Source organism: Crinia signifera, chromosome 2 (assembly GCF_055691185.1).
Source record: "Crinia signifera chromosome 2, ASM5569118v1, whole genome shotgun sequence".
Taxonomy (NCBI): domain Eukaryota; kingdom Metazoa; phylum Chordata; class Amphibia; order Anura; family Myobatrachidae; genus Crinia; species Crinia signifera.
The window spans coordinates 333499614-333518778 of record NC_139218.1 but is presented as its reverse complement, the minus strand read 5'-3'; the positions used below and the strand labels follow the sequence as shown (position 1 = coordinate 333518778).

The 19165-nt window shown below is 43.8% G+C and overlaps 1 protein-coding gene across 1 annotated transcript in view; it reads left to right on the top strand.

The window, feature by feature from the left end:
- Positions 1 to 19165, top strand: part of GALNT6 (polypeptide N-acetylgalactosaminyltransferase 6) — a 66743-nt gene that overhangs the window by 30462 nt on the left and 17116 nt on the right. Inside the window, 3 exon segments of the mRNA XM_083169462.1 lie at positions 4044 to 4193; positions 13775 to 14009; positions 18476 to 18593. Coding sequence (XP_083025588.1) covers positions 4044 to 4193; positions 13775 to 14009; positions 18476 to 18593 — 503 coding nt within the window.

Sequence of the window (19165 nt, the reverse complement as noted above, 5' to 3'; positions counted from 1 at the left end):
CATGTGCACGTGTTAGCTAATCTCTGGGGCTGTGAATTTGCAGCCCAGTGTACGGGTCCGAATAAGGCCCATAGTGTTGGCAGGACAGCGGTGGCACACGCAAGCTTCTTCAAGTACTGCAGGTGAATGTTAACTTCCCATATAATGCTTGATGAATCTATCACCAGACATGGCAACAGTCAGAGGTATTCAGATAGCCGCAGCCTCTATAAAATACCCCCAAAAAACCTGATCTTTTTCAAAAACAGACTTTTTGTTTTTGGCCAACCAATCAAGGGGCAATTCAGAGGTTAAATGGTTTATATATATATATATATATATATATATATATATATAAACAAAAGTGCCCATTAAAAATAAAATAGCTACTTTTAAATTCTTTCAACAGATTATGGGGTCTATGTACTAAGCCTATGTACCAACCAATCAACTCCTAGCTGCCATGTTACAGGCTGTGTTTGACAATGGCATCAGCTGATTGGCTGGTACATTTATCTCTCACCACTTTATCTCCAAGGCATAGTAAATCAACCCTTTAGTCACTGTATACTGGTTCCAAACACTATTGTATTTAAAGTATTACATTCGTAGATCTGATTTTAGATTTCACATCTTTTTGGCTATGTTTTGTTGATTCCTTCCCATGCCAGACACAGAAACCTAGAATTTGACGGCAGATAAGAACCACTTGGCCCATCCAGTCTGCCCATGACAGACAGTGACCAGACATCAGTACCTTAGTACAAGAGCTTTTGCTGTACAGAACTTATTGAGAAATACAGTTCTCTCACGTTTGTAATGAAATAAATGACTCCACCAGGTCTGCCAGGGTCTCTCTTGACAAGTCTAGTTTATCAAGCAGTCAATGTACCTGAGATGATTAAAGGTATTTGGTTTCCAGAATTAGATAGTGACAAAGGAGTTCATTTTCTGATTTTGCTCCCCCCAAGAATGCGGTGAACAGAAAGTAGTTTGTCTCTTTTTTTCCTCCCTGAAGGTTTTCTTTTATTTAGTACTTAAATTGTAAATTCTGTTAAATATAATACTGCCAGTATTCATGTAGTAAGCTTTTAAGGCTCAGGCTGCAAGTTCTTGGGGCAATAAAATCTGATAAATTCTTTATAAACACCTTTCTTCCTACCATTAGTGGCTACAGCATTGTTGGTAGGCCCTATTTTGTTGGCACTGCTATCTGCAGACTGTACAACAAAGTATAAACGCAGGGTTGCCGACTTTTGTAATTTCCTCCCTGAGAGAAGCTCGGAGAGAAGACTCTCGGCACGAGTTATGGGGTGGGGCTTAAGAGTGACATCATTAAGCCCCGCGCCCCTATTCTTGAAAATGACCCGATTTGCTGATTTCCTCGGAGGGGGCGGGGATAAAATGACGCGATCGTGACACTTCAGCCCCGCCCCCCTCTGCGGAGATCGGCAGATCTGCTTATTTAAACGGTGAGGTGAGGGGGAGGAAGCCGCAATCAGGAAGGGGGGGGGGGGAGCGGGGGTCCCCCAGAAGCCGGGAGGGTTGCCCATCTTTCCGGGGGGGCAGGAGGGTGACCCGATTTTCGGGACCCTCCCAGCCATTCCGGGAGGGTAGGCAACCCTGTATAAACGTTTATATTGATGTGTAAAGGAAAAGAAGACCCCATATTAGTTGCATACGCACGGCTGGCTCACACATGCCTGTCACATGCAGGGAGGGGTGCATTTTCTAATGGTTCTGAACTTGAAAAAAGGTGATGTTGCACACAGCAACTAATCAGATTCTGTCTAAAATTTTTCTGGGATGCAACAGAGAAATGATTGGTCACTATGGCAACATCATATACACCCTTTAGTAAAATGATTTTGCTAGATAGCTAACCAGATTTTCCAGGCAAACTACAGCCGTGGCCAAAAGTTTTGAGAATGACACGCAAATATAAATTTTGATAAATTCTGCTACCTCCATTTTTATGATGGTGACTTGCATATACTACAGAATGTCATGAAGAGTGATCAGATGAATTGTAACAATTGCAAACTCCTTCCTTGCCCATACTTGCCTACTTTGATTTTCACCTCTCTGGGAGAAGCCCGGAGAGGCAACACGTCAGGGGGTGGGGGCAAGGCTGACATCACTTGGCCCCGCCCCCATGCCATAATAATCCAGAGAGGGCCGCGGAGAGGAGGCGGAGCTTAAATGACGCAAAATGACGCTATCTTGTCTTTTTAGCCCTGCCCCCTCTCCGTGGACCAGCAGTTTGCAGTAATTGAACCAGCGGGAAAGCAGGGGCTCTGGCCAGCAAGCGGGAGACTTCTCCCAACCATTGAAGAACAGTTTGCTGACTAACCATGCCTTTTTGTTTTATTCATGATGTAGCACCTTGCCATAAAGCAAAAGTGATAACGTTGCTATAAGGCAAAAGTGATAACGAACAGATATACATACTAGTCACACAGGATTTATTTATCTTTCAGTTGCTCAGTATCATGTAGATCGGCCCCCTGCCTGTATTTATCAGAATTTTCAATATTTTTACTAATATCAGGGGTGTGCTATAGCAGACACATAAGCATAGATAATTTATTTAGGAAAGATCCAAGTAGTACATAAGATTTAGGATTTAGCATTTATGTGGTGCGGTTGTTTTCACTTTTCTCTTTATGTATGTATGTTTCTTTTTAATATCTTTCGCTGAGTTTTTAATAATCCACATTAAAAGTTATATCTTATTGTGCAATTATTCTTCTTGAGGTGCATCGCACCATAGACACTACTTTTTCTTTCCTAAATAAATGAAAAGTGATAACGAAGTGGCTCATGGAACAAAACATCAAAATTTTGGGTGCCTAGACTTTAATAATTGAGAACTTGTGATTAAACCTCAATAGGCGGGTAGGCAAACAAAAACCCACAAACTCTCACAAAGTTTAAGGATTGATAGGCAAGAATGGGAAGTTGATTGACAGCATGCCAGGGAGAGTTGCAGAGGTCTTGAAAAAGAAGGGTCAGCACTGCAAATATTGACTGTATAAACTTAATGTAATTGTCAATAAAAGCGTTTGATACTTTGAAATGTATGTCCTTTAACTTCAGTAAACCATAGTATCATTTGGCAAAAAGGTCTAAAACGCTGAAGCATCAAACTTTGTAATAAAAACAAGCCATCCTCGCCATCTAACCCCCTCGCTGGCCGCTCACCCTATTCTATGTTCCCGGGGAATCCTCGCGGTCCGCCATCACAGCGAACCAAAGAGCATCAAATACACCACATTGAGTCCTTCAATATATATATTTAGAAAGGTTGCTATGCTTCTGTTTAACCCTGAATTATAGAAATATACTCTTGCACCTCTGACAACCATTGATAGGGAATGCACTTCTTTACGGTCAGTTAAGGTGCATACACACTGTACAATTCTTTTGACCAAAAAGAGCCTAAAAATTGTACCTAGATCTTTCGTCAGTAGTCAATATCTTTCGTCAACATCTTTCGTCCAGGACACTGGGTAAAGGGAAATGTCTTTCAACGAAATTGGTCAAAAAAAATTGTACAGTGTGTATGCACCTTAAGCGCTTCGTTCCTACCTCTGGTGTGTACACTATCTTACATAATAGGTTAAGCACAATAAGTATACTACAGTCTGTGGAGTGCTGCTTTCTACCCTCTGCTTGTGTTGGACGGAGTTGGCCCTAACAAGGCACCCCATCAAGAAATGTATTTGTTAAAGCTTTTGCAGTGCCTGACTTTCTTTTCTATCTATCTATCTCAGTGTTTTGTGCTGATTACTCACCTCGCCTTCCTCAGGCGGCTAATAGACATATCTATTCTATTGGGGAAATGTGAATGAAACCAGATTAATCCTTTTTTTGCAGTAGGTTGAATGTCCTGTTGCATGTCCTGACACAGCAGTAAGCTGCGGCAACTTGTGGAACTACACCTTCCAGCCTGCCTTGCCATAGTTTTAGTTACAGCAGCAGGAGAGCCACAGGCTGCCCATCCCCTGTGTGTAATGGAACTGTACATGTAATTAATAGTGCTGTTTTCTCTCCATCTGCAGAGTATCTGAAGGAGGAGCTGGATACTTATGTGAAGTCCTTACAGATTGTAAAAGTTGTGCGACAGCCGGAGAGGAAGGGCTTAATCACTGCAAGGTTGCTGGGTGCCAGTGTCGCCACGGGCGAAGTGCTGACCTTCCTTGATGCCCATTGTAAGTTAATGAAATCTGCTACGCGCCGTTTTCATACTGACCCGGACCATGAAAAGAGAGCTTAGCACGATCGTCTCCTATGAAGCTTTCTGTTATTCCCAGCAATGTGTGAAATGATATGGGAATAACGCTGCTTTTATTCTGTTATGTAAAATGATGTGTTATGGGAATATCAGAACAAATGACTTAACTTTTTTGAATGGCAAAGTGTACATTTATCTTTCTGTTGCCAGAAACGAAATATTGGTTGCCAGAGACAGGCGCCTCAGGTTTTGATTGTGAGGCTTCAGCGGCTTAAGTATTTTATCAACACGTTGTGCCATTTGTGCATGCCTAGTCTACGTGAGCATTTACTGAATTGCCACCAATAGACTTTTGTCTGCTGACTCAGCAGAACGTCACTGCAGTTGTGGACTGGGGAAGTATAGTTGTTAGTTACATATTTGAGTCCTCTGAAACCTGTTTTTTTCATGTGTCACATTTCCTCATTCTCCACATTATGGGCCCAATTCAGACAAGAATGCAGGGTTGCGAATTTGGAGCCCTGCCAATTATCAAATCACTGCACAAGCACACGGTATACTGTGCGCATGTGCGAGCTGTCTGTACGAAGACAGCTAGCAAAGGCTAGCCTTCGCTGACTGCTTGCAGAGTGATTGACGACATTAAGGGGCTATTTGGGGGCGGTAAACCTGCATTTTCTGGGAGTGCTGGGACTGACCTCATCTTCCCAACAGCCTTCTCCCCCCTGCCACCACAACAGCGAGTAAGTCCGGGCTTACTCTGTGCTACCGACAGAGAGAAAAAGCATTTGATCGTGAGTGATTGCGAATGGGTTTCACCACATGTACACGGCTGCGAACATGTTTGCAGCCGTGCGTATGGGTGGGAAGTCGCATGTGGGGCAGCGTTTACCTGATCGATGGGCTCCAAAAACTCTCAGGCCAGCGATCCTGTCTGAATCTGGCTCTGTGTGCCATAAAGTATAATTTATACGTGTATTAATCACTGGGCACGCTGCCTTCCGTAATATTGATTTGCTGTTGGGTGATATAGTACAATATCAGTAATGAAACGGGTGTCTAGTACTCCGCTTCAGTAATCTCTGCCATTCATTCCTATGTTATTTTTCTTTTATTTATTTTTTTGGCCCCAAACTTGTCTGGGTTATTAATGGGTAATCCCATGGAACAGGTGACATACATGTGTTCATTGTATTGAACCAGGTACTTTTAGCATTATCTTTAGTAGTTGTGATTTGCACATTCTGAAGAAAGGCAAATGTAACCAAAGTATGGGGAATCGGTACTTGTGTATTTTCATGGCGCCCGATATATATCGGATGCGATATCGGCTAATATATTGATGCGATCCAAACCGATTTTTGACCTGTTCATAACCCCACTATCCACTATGCATGGAGTTGATTTTATATAGTGTTGAGAGCGCAGTGAGGCGAGCGGACGCAGATTACTGCGCTCGCCACACTATATAAAATCATTTATGAACAGGTCAAAAATCGGTTCGGATCGCATCGATATATTGCATCCGATATATCGGCCGATATCGCATCCGATATATTGGGCGCGTTTAAAATACACAAGTACCGGGGAATCTTATTTAGTGTAATTGGGTGTGTTCGCATACGCAGACCCCCCCCCCCCCCCATCAGAACGATTTCAGCCCCTTCTGATCCATACTGAATCAGGCCCTTTATGTGATATGTGAATAACTTTTTCATTAAATGCCGTGTTATGTAGAATTATATACGTCTTGATTACATCATTCTGACTCACCTTCGTCACCACTCTTCTTGTATCTGCTCATATTTAATTGAGTGTCCACAAAGTCATATTTTACTTTTGTATGAATTAATATTTTCTCTTTCAATGGTCCTGGTGACACAGCTTCACATTGGGATGTAGGAGGGTCCGCAGGAGCCAGGCACCTATCCTAAAGCTTTTGGAGGGTAGGCTCCTCCCCTACTGCATCCCAGATTCCTCAGTTCGTGTTAGGTGCCCACTGGAGTGGGTGCTATTCTAAAGGGCTGCTGGAGCAGCCGAAGGAGTAGAGCTAGTTAGGGTTTTTATTATTTTATTAACGTTTACACTAGCTAGGTAGGCACAGTGTGAGGATTCTCATTAGTGAATCTTCACACTGCTAGCGCAGCAGGAGCTGACAGAAGCGCGTCCTGTCAGCTCACTGTGCACGAGGGAGACGCTGTCTGGCCTCCCTGTGCAGCGCTTACAGCTTCTTTTAAGAAGCTGCCTGGGCTCCGGAGCGCTCTGAAACCGGCTTCACGCTAGGTGGGGATCATGGGGGACAGGCGCTCCGTGATGGCGGCGGCCATTTTATGCGGAGCTTACACACTGAGCTCCTGATATGAGAGGACAGCAGTGTTGTTACAGGCATGTTCCGAGTGGTCCCCAGCTGAGGGGGAGATACTGGAACAAGGAGATCCTACAATGGGAGCGGCTGTCTGGGGGTAGTTGGCGCCAAAAGTCACAGACCCCGCAGCAGCAGGGACTTGATCCCTTCCCTCACTCTGTTTTGGCGCCATTCAGAACGCTTGCAGCGGAGCTGAGCTGGCTTACAGATCCTGACAGAGTGATTGGATTTCCTGGGCTTCGCTTTCCCCATTCTGAAGACTACAGAAAGCTAAGTGACTGAGTACACTGTATATAATGTATGTACATTTAATGCTGTGACCGTGTTATTGAGAACATCAGGTCTGAGCAACAGCCTGTGGTCTTGGGGGAGGGAGCCTTAAATGCATTGAGCGCTTGCAGTGGTTGTACGCTGAGAATTGTCCCTGAGGGGGGCTTATGTATTTATATGCGCTGCTGTGAAACCCATGGGGAGTGAACTCCAGAGGGTAGTACATCGGAACTTGCATGGGCCAAGCCCTAGGCAGGTCTAAAAATGCTTTGGAGCATTACTGGACAGGCAGAGTGATGGCTGGTAACTTCCCTAGACCATTGCCATTCTCTCAGCAGTCCCTTGCTCTGTGCCTCGGACCCAGACAGATCCTGATTTATTACTGGTCATGCAGGATACTGCTATGGGAATCAGCAGGTTTAAATTACTTGTTGCACAAGTTTTATGGTTATTCTGTGGGGACCCCTAAAAGGTCTTATTCAGGGCCATTATTAGCTGCTGATGAGGTAGGAGAGTACACAGAGCAAACCAGGGTGATATTTCTGAAGAGTCCTCAGCCTCAGGGGTAGAGGATTTTATTACTGCTGTTAAACAGGCATTAAATTTGTCTGTGAAGGATAAACTCCTGCAAAGGTTGTTTTTTATGAGACAGCGTAAAGAATCTGATATCTCCCTGCTAAGGGGCCTGAAAAACCCCTGATAAAAGGCGTCAGATACTTAAAAGATTTCTAAGCCTGTACCCCATGCCTGAGGTGCATGCTGACCTCTGGAAAAAAGTCCCAGTGGTAGATGCTTCTGTGGCACGTGTATCAAGACCTCAGGTGGAGCCACTGTGCTACCAGTACAAGGGGTAGCAGCGTTTAAGGACCCCGCAGACTAAAAGCTGGAGGGTAGCCTCAAAGCATTATTTTAAGGGGTGGGATACACCCTACGCCCTCTGAGGATTTCAGCCTGGGTCTCTAAGGCCATGATCGTGTGGGACAGAAGTTTGTGCACTATTTTACACGCTGACCCTTGTGTGTTATTGCTTGCAGAGAAGCTTAAAAACGGCTGCAGAGCATGTATTGGAGTCTGAGAGGAAGCTCTCAAAATGGCTGCCAGAGTTTCCACAGTGTCTGTAAATGCCAGGAGAGTGATCTGGCCTAAGGCTTGGGAGGCAGATAATGTGTCTAAGAAAGCCTTAGAGACAATAGCTTTTAAAGGAAAGCTGTTACTTGCTTCTGAACTGAAAGAGATTATTAAGCAGGCCACAGGTGGCAAAAGTACTGTCCTGCCAGTCCCTGCAGCCAAGCAGACATCAAGGCTTTCTGCTTTCAGGACAGCCTTGCGGCCCTCCCTTAGAGGAGGTGCGTCTTTCTGAGGACAGCCCTTCAGGGGAAAGGTCCTAAAGTCTAAATTTGGTTCCTTTCATAAGAAACCAAACACAAAGGAGAGGACAAACCGTCTGCATGACTGCCAAGGGTTTTGCCCGGCGGTGGTCAAGATGGGGGGACATCTGACACTGTTCAAGACGCATGGGCATTGTTAGACCGGGATTCTTGGGTGTTAGAAATTATAACCCAGGGTTACAGAATTCCCTTCAAGGGTCTTCTTCCAAGAACATTCCCACGCCAATACCAAAAGGGGCTCGGCTCCGTACAGCTCCCTTGGGAGCGGCTCATTCTCTTTTAGAGAAGGGTGTGGTGATCCCGGTCCCCAGAGCGGAATGGAAAAAAGGCTTTTATCCCACTCTGTGTCGGGTGTCCAAACCAGAAGGGTCTTTCAGACCGATTCTCAATTTAAAGTCGTTAATTATCCATTTGTGGGTAGACCATTTCAAAATGGAGTCTCTACGGTCAGTGCTGTGTAGCCTGGACCAGGGAGAATTTTTGGCGTTCATGGATGTCCAGGACGCATACCTTCATGTTCCTGTTCACCCAGGACATCAGGTTCTATTGAGATAGGAGACCATGCACTTGCAATTCCAGGTGTTGCACTTCGGCCTGGCCACAGCGTCAAGGGTATTCACCAAGATAATGTCTGTAATGGCGGCTGTGCTTCGACTGAGGGGAAACACTGTGATCCCATATTTGGACGACCTGCTGTTCAGAGCGGAGTCAGCAGACATGTTGAAGAGTCACTTGGCAAAAGCCATTGGGTTTTTGGCAGGCTCACGGCTGGGTTTTAAACTTACAAAAAGTCTCAGTTGGTGCCGTCACAGAGACTCCAATTCTTGGGGATTGGTCTGGATACCCAGTTGCATTGGGTGTTTCTACCAGAGGCATAGGCCAGGGATCTGGCTGCCTTGGTACAAGAGATCCTAGGGTCTCAGAGCACAGCAGTATGGAGGTGCCTCAAACTGCTGGGGAAGATGGTGGCGTCTTTCGAGACGTTACAGTTCGCCAGGTTCCACTCTAGAGTGTCCCAGTGGACAGGGAACACTCAGACCATGAGGTCAGAACAAATGGTGTTGTTTTAAGAAACTCGATCCTTCCTAAAATGGTGGATGGAGGTGGATTCCCTTCGGGGGAGTCGGTCCCTGCAGTCCTGGAGCTGGTTGGTAGTCAAAACTACCGACGCCAGTCTCAGAGGATGAGGGGCAGTAGTCATGGACCTGCGTCTGCAGGGCTTGTGCACTTTAGAGCAGAAAGACTGATACTTTACAGTCTGCCTTACTGATCAACATCTTGGAACTGAGGGCTGTGTGGAAGAGGTTTTCTCTGGCGGGAGAAAAGATTACAAGAGCTCCCTTCTAGGCATTCAGACCGACAACGTCACAGCTGTGGCATATCTGAATCACCAGGGAGGCACACACAGCAATCTGGCCATGTGGGAGGTGTCCCGAATCTTCTTGTGGGCGGAACAGAATGTTCTAGCATTATCAGCAATCTTCATACCAGGAGTGGAGAATATAGAGGCCGACTTCCTGAGCAGGGAGAAACTGATGGAAGGAAAATGGAGGCTGAATCCACAAGTATTCCACTAGATTACAATAAGGGGGAAACCCCGGATAGGGACCTGAAGGCATACAGGTTCATCCATCAGGTACCCAGGTTGTATGACAGGATGTGGGATCCACTGGCAGAAGCAGTGGATGCCATGACTATCCCCTGGGAGGGGAATCTTCTTTATGATTTTCCGCCAGTTCCAATGCTGGCAAGAGAGTTGAAAACAATACAGGCCCAGACAATTCCAGTAATTTTAGTGGCCCCAGATTGGCCAGGGAGATCCTGGTACTCGAGGCTTCAGAGATTCTCTGTGGACTCGTGGCGTCTACCTCTGAGGTCAGACCTTCTAAAACAAGGACCGTTCAACCAGCTGGATTCAGCTCGATTAATTTTGACGGTCTGACTGTTGAAAACGCCATTTTGAGGAATATAGGATTCTCAGAGGCGGTGGTTAACACAATGAGGAAAGCCAGAAAGTCAGTGTCTTCTGTAAATTATTTTGGGGCCTGGAAGACCTATATTTGGTGGTGTGTAAGACAGAGGTCACGCACATCGAGATTTAAAATGGCTAAATTGTTGGTGTTTTTTACAGGAGGGCCTTTCCTCTGGGTTAGGCCTTCAGTCACTCAGAGTACATATCTCGACCGTGTCAATTTTTCTTTCCAAAGAAGGATTGCGTTAGAACCAGAAGTACAGACCTTCCTGCAGGGGGTTTATCTATTGAAACCTCCCTACAACCAACCAGTAGCACCAGGGGAATTATCTCTGGCTCTGGAGTACCTTAAAGAGGCGCCTTTTGAGCCGTTAAGGTCGGTTGACCTTAGTTTCCTTTCAGGGAAGCTGGTATTTTTGTTGGCGGTGGCGTCAGCAGAAAAAAATAAATAAATAAAAAAAAAAAAAAAAAAAAAAAAAAAAATATCGGAGTTGATTGCTTTGTTCTACAAGTATTCCTCCCTTATATGTCATGATGATAGGGCTGCCTTTCGGACAGTACCCCTAGATTTTTACCAAAAGTAGTCTCTGCTTTTCTTCTAAATCAGGAGATTGTTCTGCCTGTGTTTCAACCCCCAGAGGGTTGTTAGGAAAAGGGACAAATTGAGGAATTTGGATGTTGTGCGCGTCTTGCGCGTTTATGTGGACAGAGTTAAGAGTGTCAGAAAGACTGATACTTTACTGGTTTTGTATGACATACACAAACTTAGTTGGCCTGCTTCTAAGCAGACCATTGCTAGGTGGTTGCGCTCTGTTATTGCGTTTGCATATACTAAAGTTGGTAGGCCTGTACCGGCCAGGATTAATGCGCATACCACCAGGTCGGTTGCCGCCTCTTGGGCGGTTCGACATGGGGCAACAGCTGAGCAGGTTTGCAGCGCTGCCACTTGGTCATCTGTTCATAATTTTGCCAAATTCGATAGGTTCCATGAGTTCGCGTCGGTGGACGCATCATTCGGGCGAGCAGTGATGAATACTGCAGACCTGAGCGTACCCACCCAAAAGGACCGGCTCTGGAACGTCCCAATGTGAAGCTGTGTCACCAGGACCATTGAAAGAGAAAAAGGGATTTTTGTAAGAACTTACCGTTCGAATCCCTTTCTCTGATATGGTCCTGGTGACACAGCGATCCCTCCCTTACGCTCAGTAAGTATGCCAGTGTTCATGATGTTTCATGTTATAATTGGTTGAAAAGTTAAATTTAAAATTGTGCATATAATATGTGCAGTTGTTTGTACTGAGTTAATGTATTCCAGTGGCTTTGAAAGATTGAACTGAGGAATCTGGGATGCAGTAGGGGAGGAGCCTACCCTCCAAAAGCTTTAGGATAGGTGCCTGGCTCCTGCGGACCCTCCTACATCCCAATGTGAAGCTGTGTCACCAGGACCATATCAGAGAAAGGGATTCGAACGGTAAGTTCTTACAAAAATCCCTTTTTTACATCCATGTGGTCATTCATTAGCATTGGGGGGTTTATTGCTAAAAGGTAAGTTATTGTGGCAAGCGGGGGGGATCACTATTATGGCCAAAGTTGATTTTTTTCTACCACCGGGGTAGACTGCAATGGTGACCTACAGTCATGAAGGCGGTCTTGGCAAAACCACTTGGGGATCTATTATTATTATTGGGTTAAAGCCATCAGGGGATCTTCCGTAATTGGAAAACTATTTCTACTGGGGAAGATCAATGTTAATGTTTCAGTAGGGACCTATGGACAATGGGGGATACTAGACCCCCCCCCCCCAGGTGTTAGGTATTTTATCACTAAAAGACCTTAATGTGTTGTTACTTCATTGTATTTAAATATAGTGCGTTAAGTTAAGTGGTTAAGGTATATTATACTGTAATGTCACGCACATTGCATGTATCTTGTCATTGTCCATTATGCTGAAACATAAGGAACTACACTGTCTGCTAGCTTAATGGGTGTATTTTGTTGTATTATATTATTTGTTTTACAACACGCTGATGCCAAAGTACATTTCCCTGAAACAGGGAACAAACAAGGGAGAACATTAATTACTTCTATTTATTAATACAACAATGCACAAAAGATACATTACAAATTAAAAAATGTTATCAGATAGGCAATTTCCCATAGACCTTTCTTAATACAGTATGTAAGATGGTAACAAATAACTTCACTGGACTTGGAGACTGGGTCTCCCCAGTTCCATCTTATTTCTCCTACCACCAATACTGGCAGTTGTATCAGAGAGGGGTGGTACACATGTCACATCACAATGCAGGTGTCCTAATGCAAGACCAGGGAGGACAGAAACCTCACATGAAGCAGAAGGGCAGACACTCCTCATTTCTACTGTACCTCTCAAAACTAACCAGTGAGGGCAGATAGAACTGTCTTATCAGTCTACCCCATTGCTATGGCAACACTTATTACTAATACATGTATCATTATTTTGGTTATGTTCCTAAATGGTACTGTTTGGAGGTCAACAGGTACCTTGGAGTGTTGAGTTAGATGCTGCTCTTCATTACTTGTTCATCAGGAACTGTAGCCAACTCTGTATAAAATAAGAACCCTTTACAGCTATGCCTGGTGCACTCGTCATGTATAGGAAGGTTGTCTTACTACTAGAACAGCGGTTCTCAAACTGTGGGTCCTGACCCACCTCAGCATGGGGTCACAAATATATGTTGCTGATCATCATGCTAATTTATCAGGGGGTATAACTCATTAAATAAACACCCATTGCTTCCCTCTTCCATTCCCCTGCTTCACTTCACGGACCACACATGGGGCGGCCATTCAGTAGTAACTTGCGGAGGGGTCCTGTAATTGATTTTAGTGTCTGACTGGGTCCCAGAGCAAAATAGTTTGAGCACCCCTGTACTAGAAGTAATCCACCAGGAGATACTATATTTGCACCACAGTGGTAGAGGGGGTAACCTGATAGAATTTATCAGTACCACACAGGTAATAGAAAATCCTTAACCTGCGCTGTAACTGCGGAGTTTGGGAAACTCCACATTAGAGTGTGCTAGAGGGAAATTTGAGGCCATGAGACCTTGTGTTTTTTAGCATGGTCGATGTTGGATAAAGTAACAGAATCCTAAGCCCAACTGGAAACTTAAAACTGTATCATTGAAAAAGCACAAATCTGTTTTGGAATGGTCAAGTACAACTCTATTCAGTATAGAGATGCTGTGGTGGCACATAAACAAGTGCATGAATAAGATCATTATCCTTTTTATTTAGGAGTTTCTTGCATCAATCAAGATAAGGGCTATCCCGCAAACTGCCTAAAATTGTACTAGGTTTTCACACACTGTTTTGTCATTTTGTATTTTGGATCATACATTTAGTAAATAGTAATGAATTACATTTCAATGTGGTCTACTTTGCACTATTCATTCAAAAGAGAGTTGGTTGATGATCTTCTTTTTAAGCATTTCCCATGGAAAACCTATAATTGCATTTGATGTTGTAATATACTGAGGGAATATAATCTTATTACATGTTTGTATTTCATTGTTAAACAGGTGAGTGTTTCCATGGCTGGCTGGAGCCTCTCTTGTCTAGAATTGCAGAAGATCACACAGCCGTCGTGAGCCCCGATATTACAACAATTGACCTTAACAGTTTTGAGTTTTCCAAACCAGTGCAGTATGGCAAGCACCACAGTCGTGGCAACTTTGACTGGAGCTTGACATTCGGTTGGGAAGCTATCCCAGCCCATGAGAAAGAGAGGAGAAAGGATGAAACCTACCCCATCAAGTAAGTGTATATATGACAACCACTGTACAAGGAGCTTGGGCCGGTTATTGCTGCCATTCACTATTTGTCTACTAAATATAATATATAATACTAGGTATAATACTAGGTAGCCCGTGTAAAAATACCATATATACTCGAGTATAAGCCTACTTTTTCAGAAAAAATTTTTATGCTGAAAAAGCCCCCCTCGGCTTATACTCGAGTGAGGGTCCCACTTGTGTCAATACGTTTTTCCAGTTTTTTTGTTGTAAAATTAGGTGCCTCGGCTTATATTTGGGTCGACTTATACTCGAGTATATATGGTAATAGGATTAGTTTTATAGCAAGGTTGGGGGTTTGTAGTAGGATGCAAGAAGAACCGGTTCATTTGTAGCCATTTCGAGTAGCCAATCAAAACGGATCATCTTAGCCGTGCCGTAGCGACGCATCCAGGAAAAGAAGTCTGGGGCCAAAAGTCCATTTTTAACTTCAATTTTAAACAAACAATACAATGTGCCAATTTAAATGAACACTTCTTCAGAAGCAAATAACTTGGTTAAGTATGAAGGGAGAAAAAGGTAGAGTCACCAAAAAAAAATAATATATAATATATATATAATACTCTAATAATAGGTACACACCAGAATGATCCGGATCATTAGCAGATCGTGCGATTGGTTGCACGATCTGTTGGTGCACAAGATCTGCGTATGATCGGCTAACGACTTGCATCCAATCCCAATTCGATCTGGATCTGTATCAAGTCGAATGGATCTTTTACAGATCCTACCTGCAGCAGCAACCAAACGACCAGCAGGGACGCGCATCGGATCGGAATCAGATCTAAACTGTCAAAGCATGCCCAATTTATCTACAATCAACATTCAATCGGTTGGAGTTGGATTGAAATTGGGGGAATTGAGGCCAAATCGTTCTGGTGTGTACCCTACATTAGAGAAGCGCTTCTTCTTTTTAGTTTGACATGACTGTCATCTCTGGTATGTGTTGCATTGCAGGGATGGCATCATCACCTGTTTTTCACCAAATCTCCAAATTTATATCATAGTCAATATCTTGTACAAAATATAAACACATACAACAGAGACTAATTTTAATAATACAATGTAGTATTCATAATGAAGTACATAGATTACTGGCTATATGGAATAATGACTCTCTCATAAATATTGGGGCTGTATGGACGGGATGCAGTTTAAATCCTGGCGGTCGGGATCCAGGCGTTCAAAATCCAGACGCCGGAATCCCGAACGCCGAAATCCCAACACTTTCTCCCCCCCCCCCGTTGGTGTCCACGACACCCTTGGAGGGAGAATAAATTAGTGTGCCGAGCGTAGCAAGGCAAGCGCAGCGAGCCCGCAAGGGGGGGGGGGCGATCCACGTCCCCCCCTTGTCGGGATTTCGGCGTTCGGTATTCCAGCATCGGGATTTTGAATGCCGGGATCCCGACCGCCGGCTTTTCATGCTGAATCCGTATGGACAGTGTAATAGTTAGTATTACTGCCCAGCACTGAGGTCATGGGTTCGATTCCCATGGTCCTAACTGTGCGGAGTTTGAATATTCTCCCCGTACTTGCGTGGGTTTCCTCCGGGTACTCCGGTTTCCTCCCATAGCCCAAAAATATACTGGTAGGCTAATTGGCACCCAACAATGTTAACCCTAAAATGTCTGTGGTAGGGAATATAGATTGTAAGCTCAATTGGGACAGGGACTGATGTGAAGTTCAAATATTCTCTGTAAAGCACTGCAGAATATGTGTGCGCTATATAAGAAACTATTAATAAAGAAATAATAAATAAATATGTGGTGACTCTACATACATCCTAACTATAAAAATGATAAGCACAATTGCAGATTTTTTTTATGTCTTCATCCGTCTTATCCCTGCTGGCAGAGTACAGACACACCCTTATCGGCTCCAGTACGGAGTCTAATAGTAGGGTTACTGGAGCTAAGCGCTGCCTGCAAGAACATTTACATACACGCAGCCTACCAAACTGATTTGAATCAGGCCCATTGTATTAAGTTCAGAGACCATGCACCAATAAACACTAAGGAGTATATTTACTAAGCGAGCCTTTGAGAAAGACAAAGTGGACATAGATAAAATACCAACCAACCAGCTCCTAACTGCGTTGTTATAGGTTGAGTTTGAAAAATAACAGGAGCTGATTGGTTGGAAGTATCTGTAAATGTAAACACTAATGTAGAAAACCTCTTTTTGTGGTGGTGATCTTTTTTGCATGTGATGTCTGTAGCTACATTTGTATATTGAGGGCAGAGGAAGGAAGTGGCTGATGTTATCATTTTTGTATTGTAATAAACTCTGTTTTTATACTTTGTTACCTAATGAATGTGTGTGTGCTTTTTATTATACAAAAAAGCCTGCATAGTGTATATGTATAATTATATTGCAAAACTGGAGTTGAATGTCAAACCGATAAATGGTTTATCAGCAAGGTAAAGGTGGTTTAGAGTTTAGAAACTTTACATGTGGGAAGAACAGAAACCCAGGGTGTGCCTGGCTCTGTGGGTGAGATGACGTATACTGTGTTATCTAAGCTAATTAGCACATCAGTTTTATTGCTTACACGCCCCTGTGTGTGTGTGTCTATGTGTCTGTGTGTGTGTGTCTGTGTGTGTTTTTTTGTTCAATCTCTCTCTTGCTCTTTACGCAATATATATTACTATGACCTTGGGCAATTGCTGAACCAGGAAAGGTATATTAGGGCTACAGCGCAGTCTGTTAGTTAAAGCCCATACACACTGCTAGGGGACTTTGAGCTGGAAGAAGCTCAGTTTACTCATTTGAGCTGCTTTCATTTCAGAAGCCACCCAGTGTGTACGGTCCAGCGGTGACCGCTGCTGCGCACTCCCGCATCATCGCTGGCCCGACCACTCATCTGCTGGTATTACCAGTGTGCTTTGTGCCAGATTTGTGATTTTCCCCATCATCAGTCAGCATACACACTGGGCAAAAATGCAGTGTGTATGCACCTTTTAGTGTTCAAGGCCACAGAAAGCATATGTTATGCCCCATACACACTAGGCGATATTGTGAACAATATCGTTTACAAAGGGCTTTCTGAGCAATATAGTTTACAATATCACCTAGTGTGTACACTCCATATCGTTAACGACTTCTTCTCTCATCGGAACATGTTCCGATGAGGAAGGTCCTCTTTAACGACTATCGTCGCTCCCTTAAATACACACATGCCGATTCCAGCAAATCCGCCGGGTCCCCGCTGCCACAGATATGTGTCTACAGGGACCGAGTAATGTTTATGGGGCTTTAGTCAAAGTTGTGGCCATTGTAGTTGCAGGGTCACCTAACTGTATAGGCAGAGGTACATGCTTTTGCCATGTGTTTTTTTTTGTGATGAGATGTAGAAGGAAAGCGAGTAGAAGGCAGTATGTTGCAAAAGGCTATTCCATGCAAGATGCCCAAACCAGAAGTACTGTAGAGTGCATTCTAGAAATGAGCTGGTTCAATTTTACTGGTTCAAATTTATTTGGATCTCAAAGCGGGATCTTGCTGGCTATCCAAAACACGTGACAGCGATCACAAGAACGAGTAAAAACGAACCCGCTAATCTTGCATTCCAGCGTCACTTTAACACAATACCTCAAACCAGAAGTGCCAACAATCGCTAGAGATAGCACCTGATCATTCCAAAATGTAATACTTAGAAAATCAGAGCTGTGTCTGATCTACCAAACAACCATATTTACAAAGGCTGCTTAGATTCAGCACAGCAAAACCATCTTAAATATAGAAGAGGCTGGTGAGGTCCTTTCCGGCCATGGTGGGACTTTATCAATGAAGTTTATTTATACACTGCTCAAATTCAACTAATAGGTAATATACTGTATATGTATGATACCACTGCAGTGACCATATACCCGGCGATTTTGGCTGAAACCATCCCATGTGTACAGGGCTTAAGAAAAAACAACACGACCGAATTGCTTGCAATTTTCAGCCAAAATCGCTGGTGAAAATGGTAAACTGAGAGACTGGTATATATTGCTGAGAGATATTAAGCCCAAATTGCAGAGCAACCAAATTGCACTGTGTGTACACAGCCATATCAAGATTTTTATTTTTTTGGGAATGTATATCCTAGATCAGTGGTTCTCAAGCAGCCGCAACAGTGCACATTTTCCAGGTCACCTGGCAGGTGCACTCATTATTCACTGACACGTTTTAAAAGATCACAGGTGGAGCTAATTATTTCACCTGTGATTATGTGTAGAGACCAGAAAAACATGCACTGTTGGGGGTACTTGAGGACGGAGGTTGAGAACCACTGTCATGGATCATATATAAGTCCACATTGTGGTGTTTTAATAGGCTTACTTCCCTCTCATAAATGTCGTCATTGTCAGGGAGACAACTGGGGTATAATATGTGCAAACCACAGAATCTATCACATTTTCATGCATGCTTTTTTGTGTGTTCTAGGTCACCAACATTTGCAGGAGGTCTGTTTTCAATATCCAAGTCTTATTTTGAACACATCGGTTCTTACGATGACCAAATGGAAATCTGGGGTGGAGAGAATGTTGAAATGTCATTTAGGGTATATTTTGATTGTTTATGAAGTACTCATTCATTTTGTGTTACTATGATTTCAATAACTGACTGTACCAGCAAGCTTATCCAGTATTCAGCAGGTCATTCACTATTTTGCATGACTGTAATGCAATTGGCATTCTTCACAATTTAGTTGGGTTCTGCTTTGTGCCACTGCAACATCTAGTGTTGATAGGTCCCACTAGAGATGTGGTCATGCACTCCTAGCATAATTTGTATTATCCGACTTTAGTGGGATCTAGATCTAGCCAATGACATCACTAGGAGGATGCAGTGGTTGTATACCGCACTGGTGTCTCCATCGGTGGGGGTGACACCAAAACGCTGGTTCCTGTGGCACTGTGATCTTATCATGCAATGGGGCAGATGTATTATAGCGGCGCTTATCGCGCTGCTATAATACTTCCTGCCTCGCCTTATTAACGAGGCGAAGCAGGAGGGGAGACCGACAAGATGTATAAACGTCTGCCCTAATATAAGCTTATAGACAAAGGAGGGAACGAATAAATGGAGTGGGAAGATGGATAAAAAACGGCTATAAACCCACAAGAGTATATA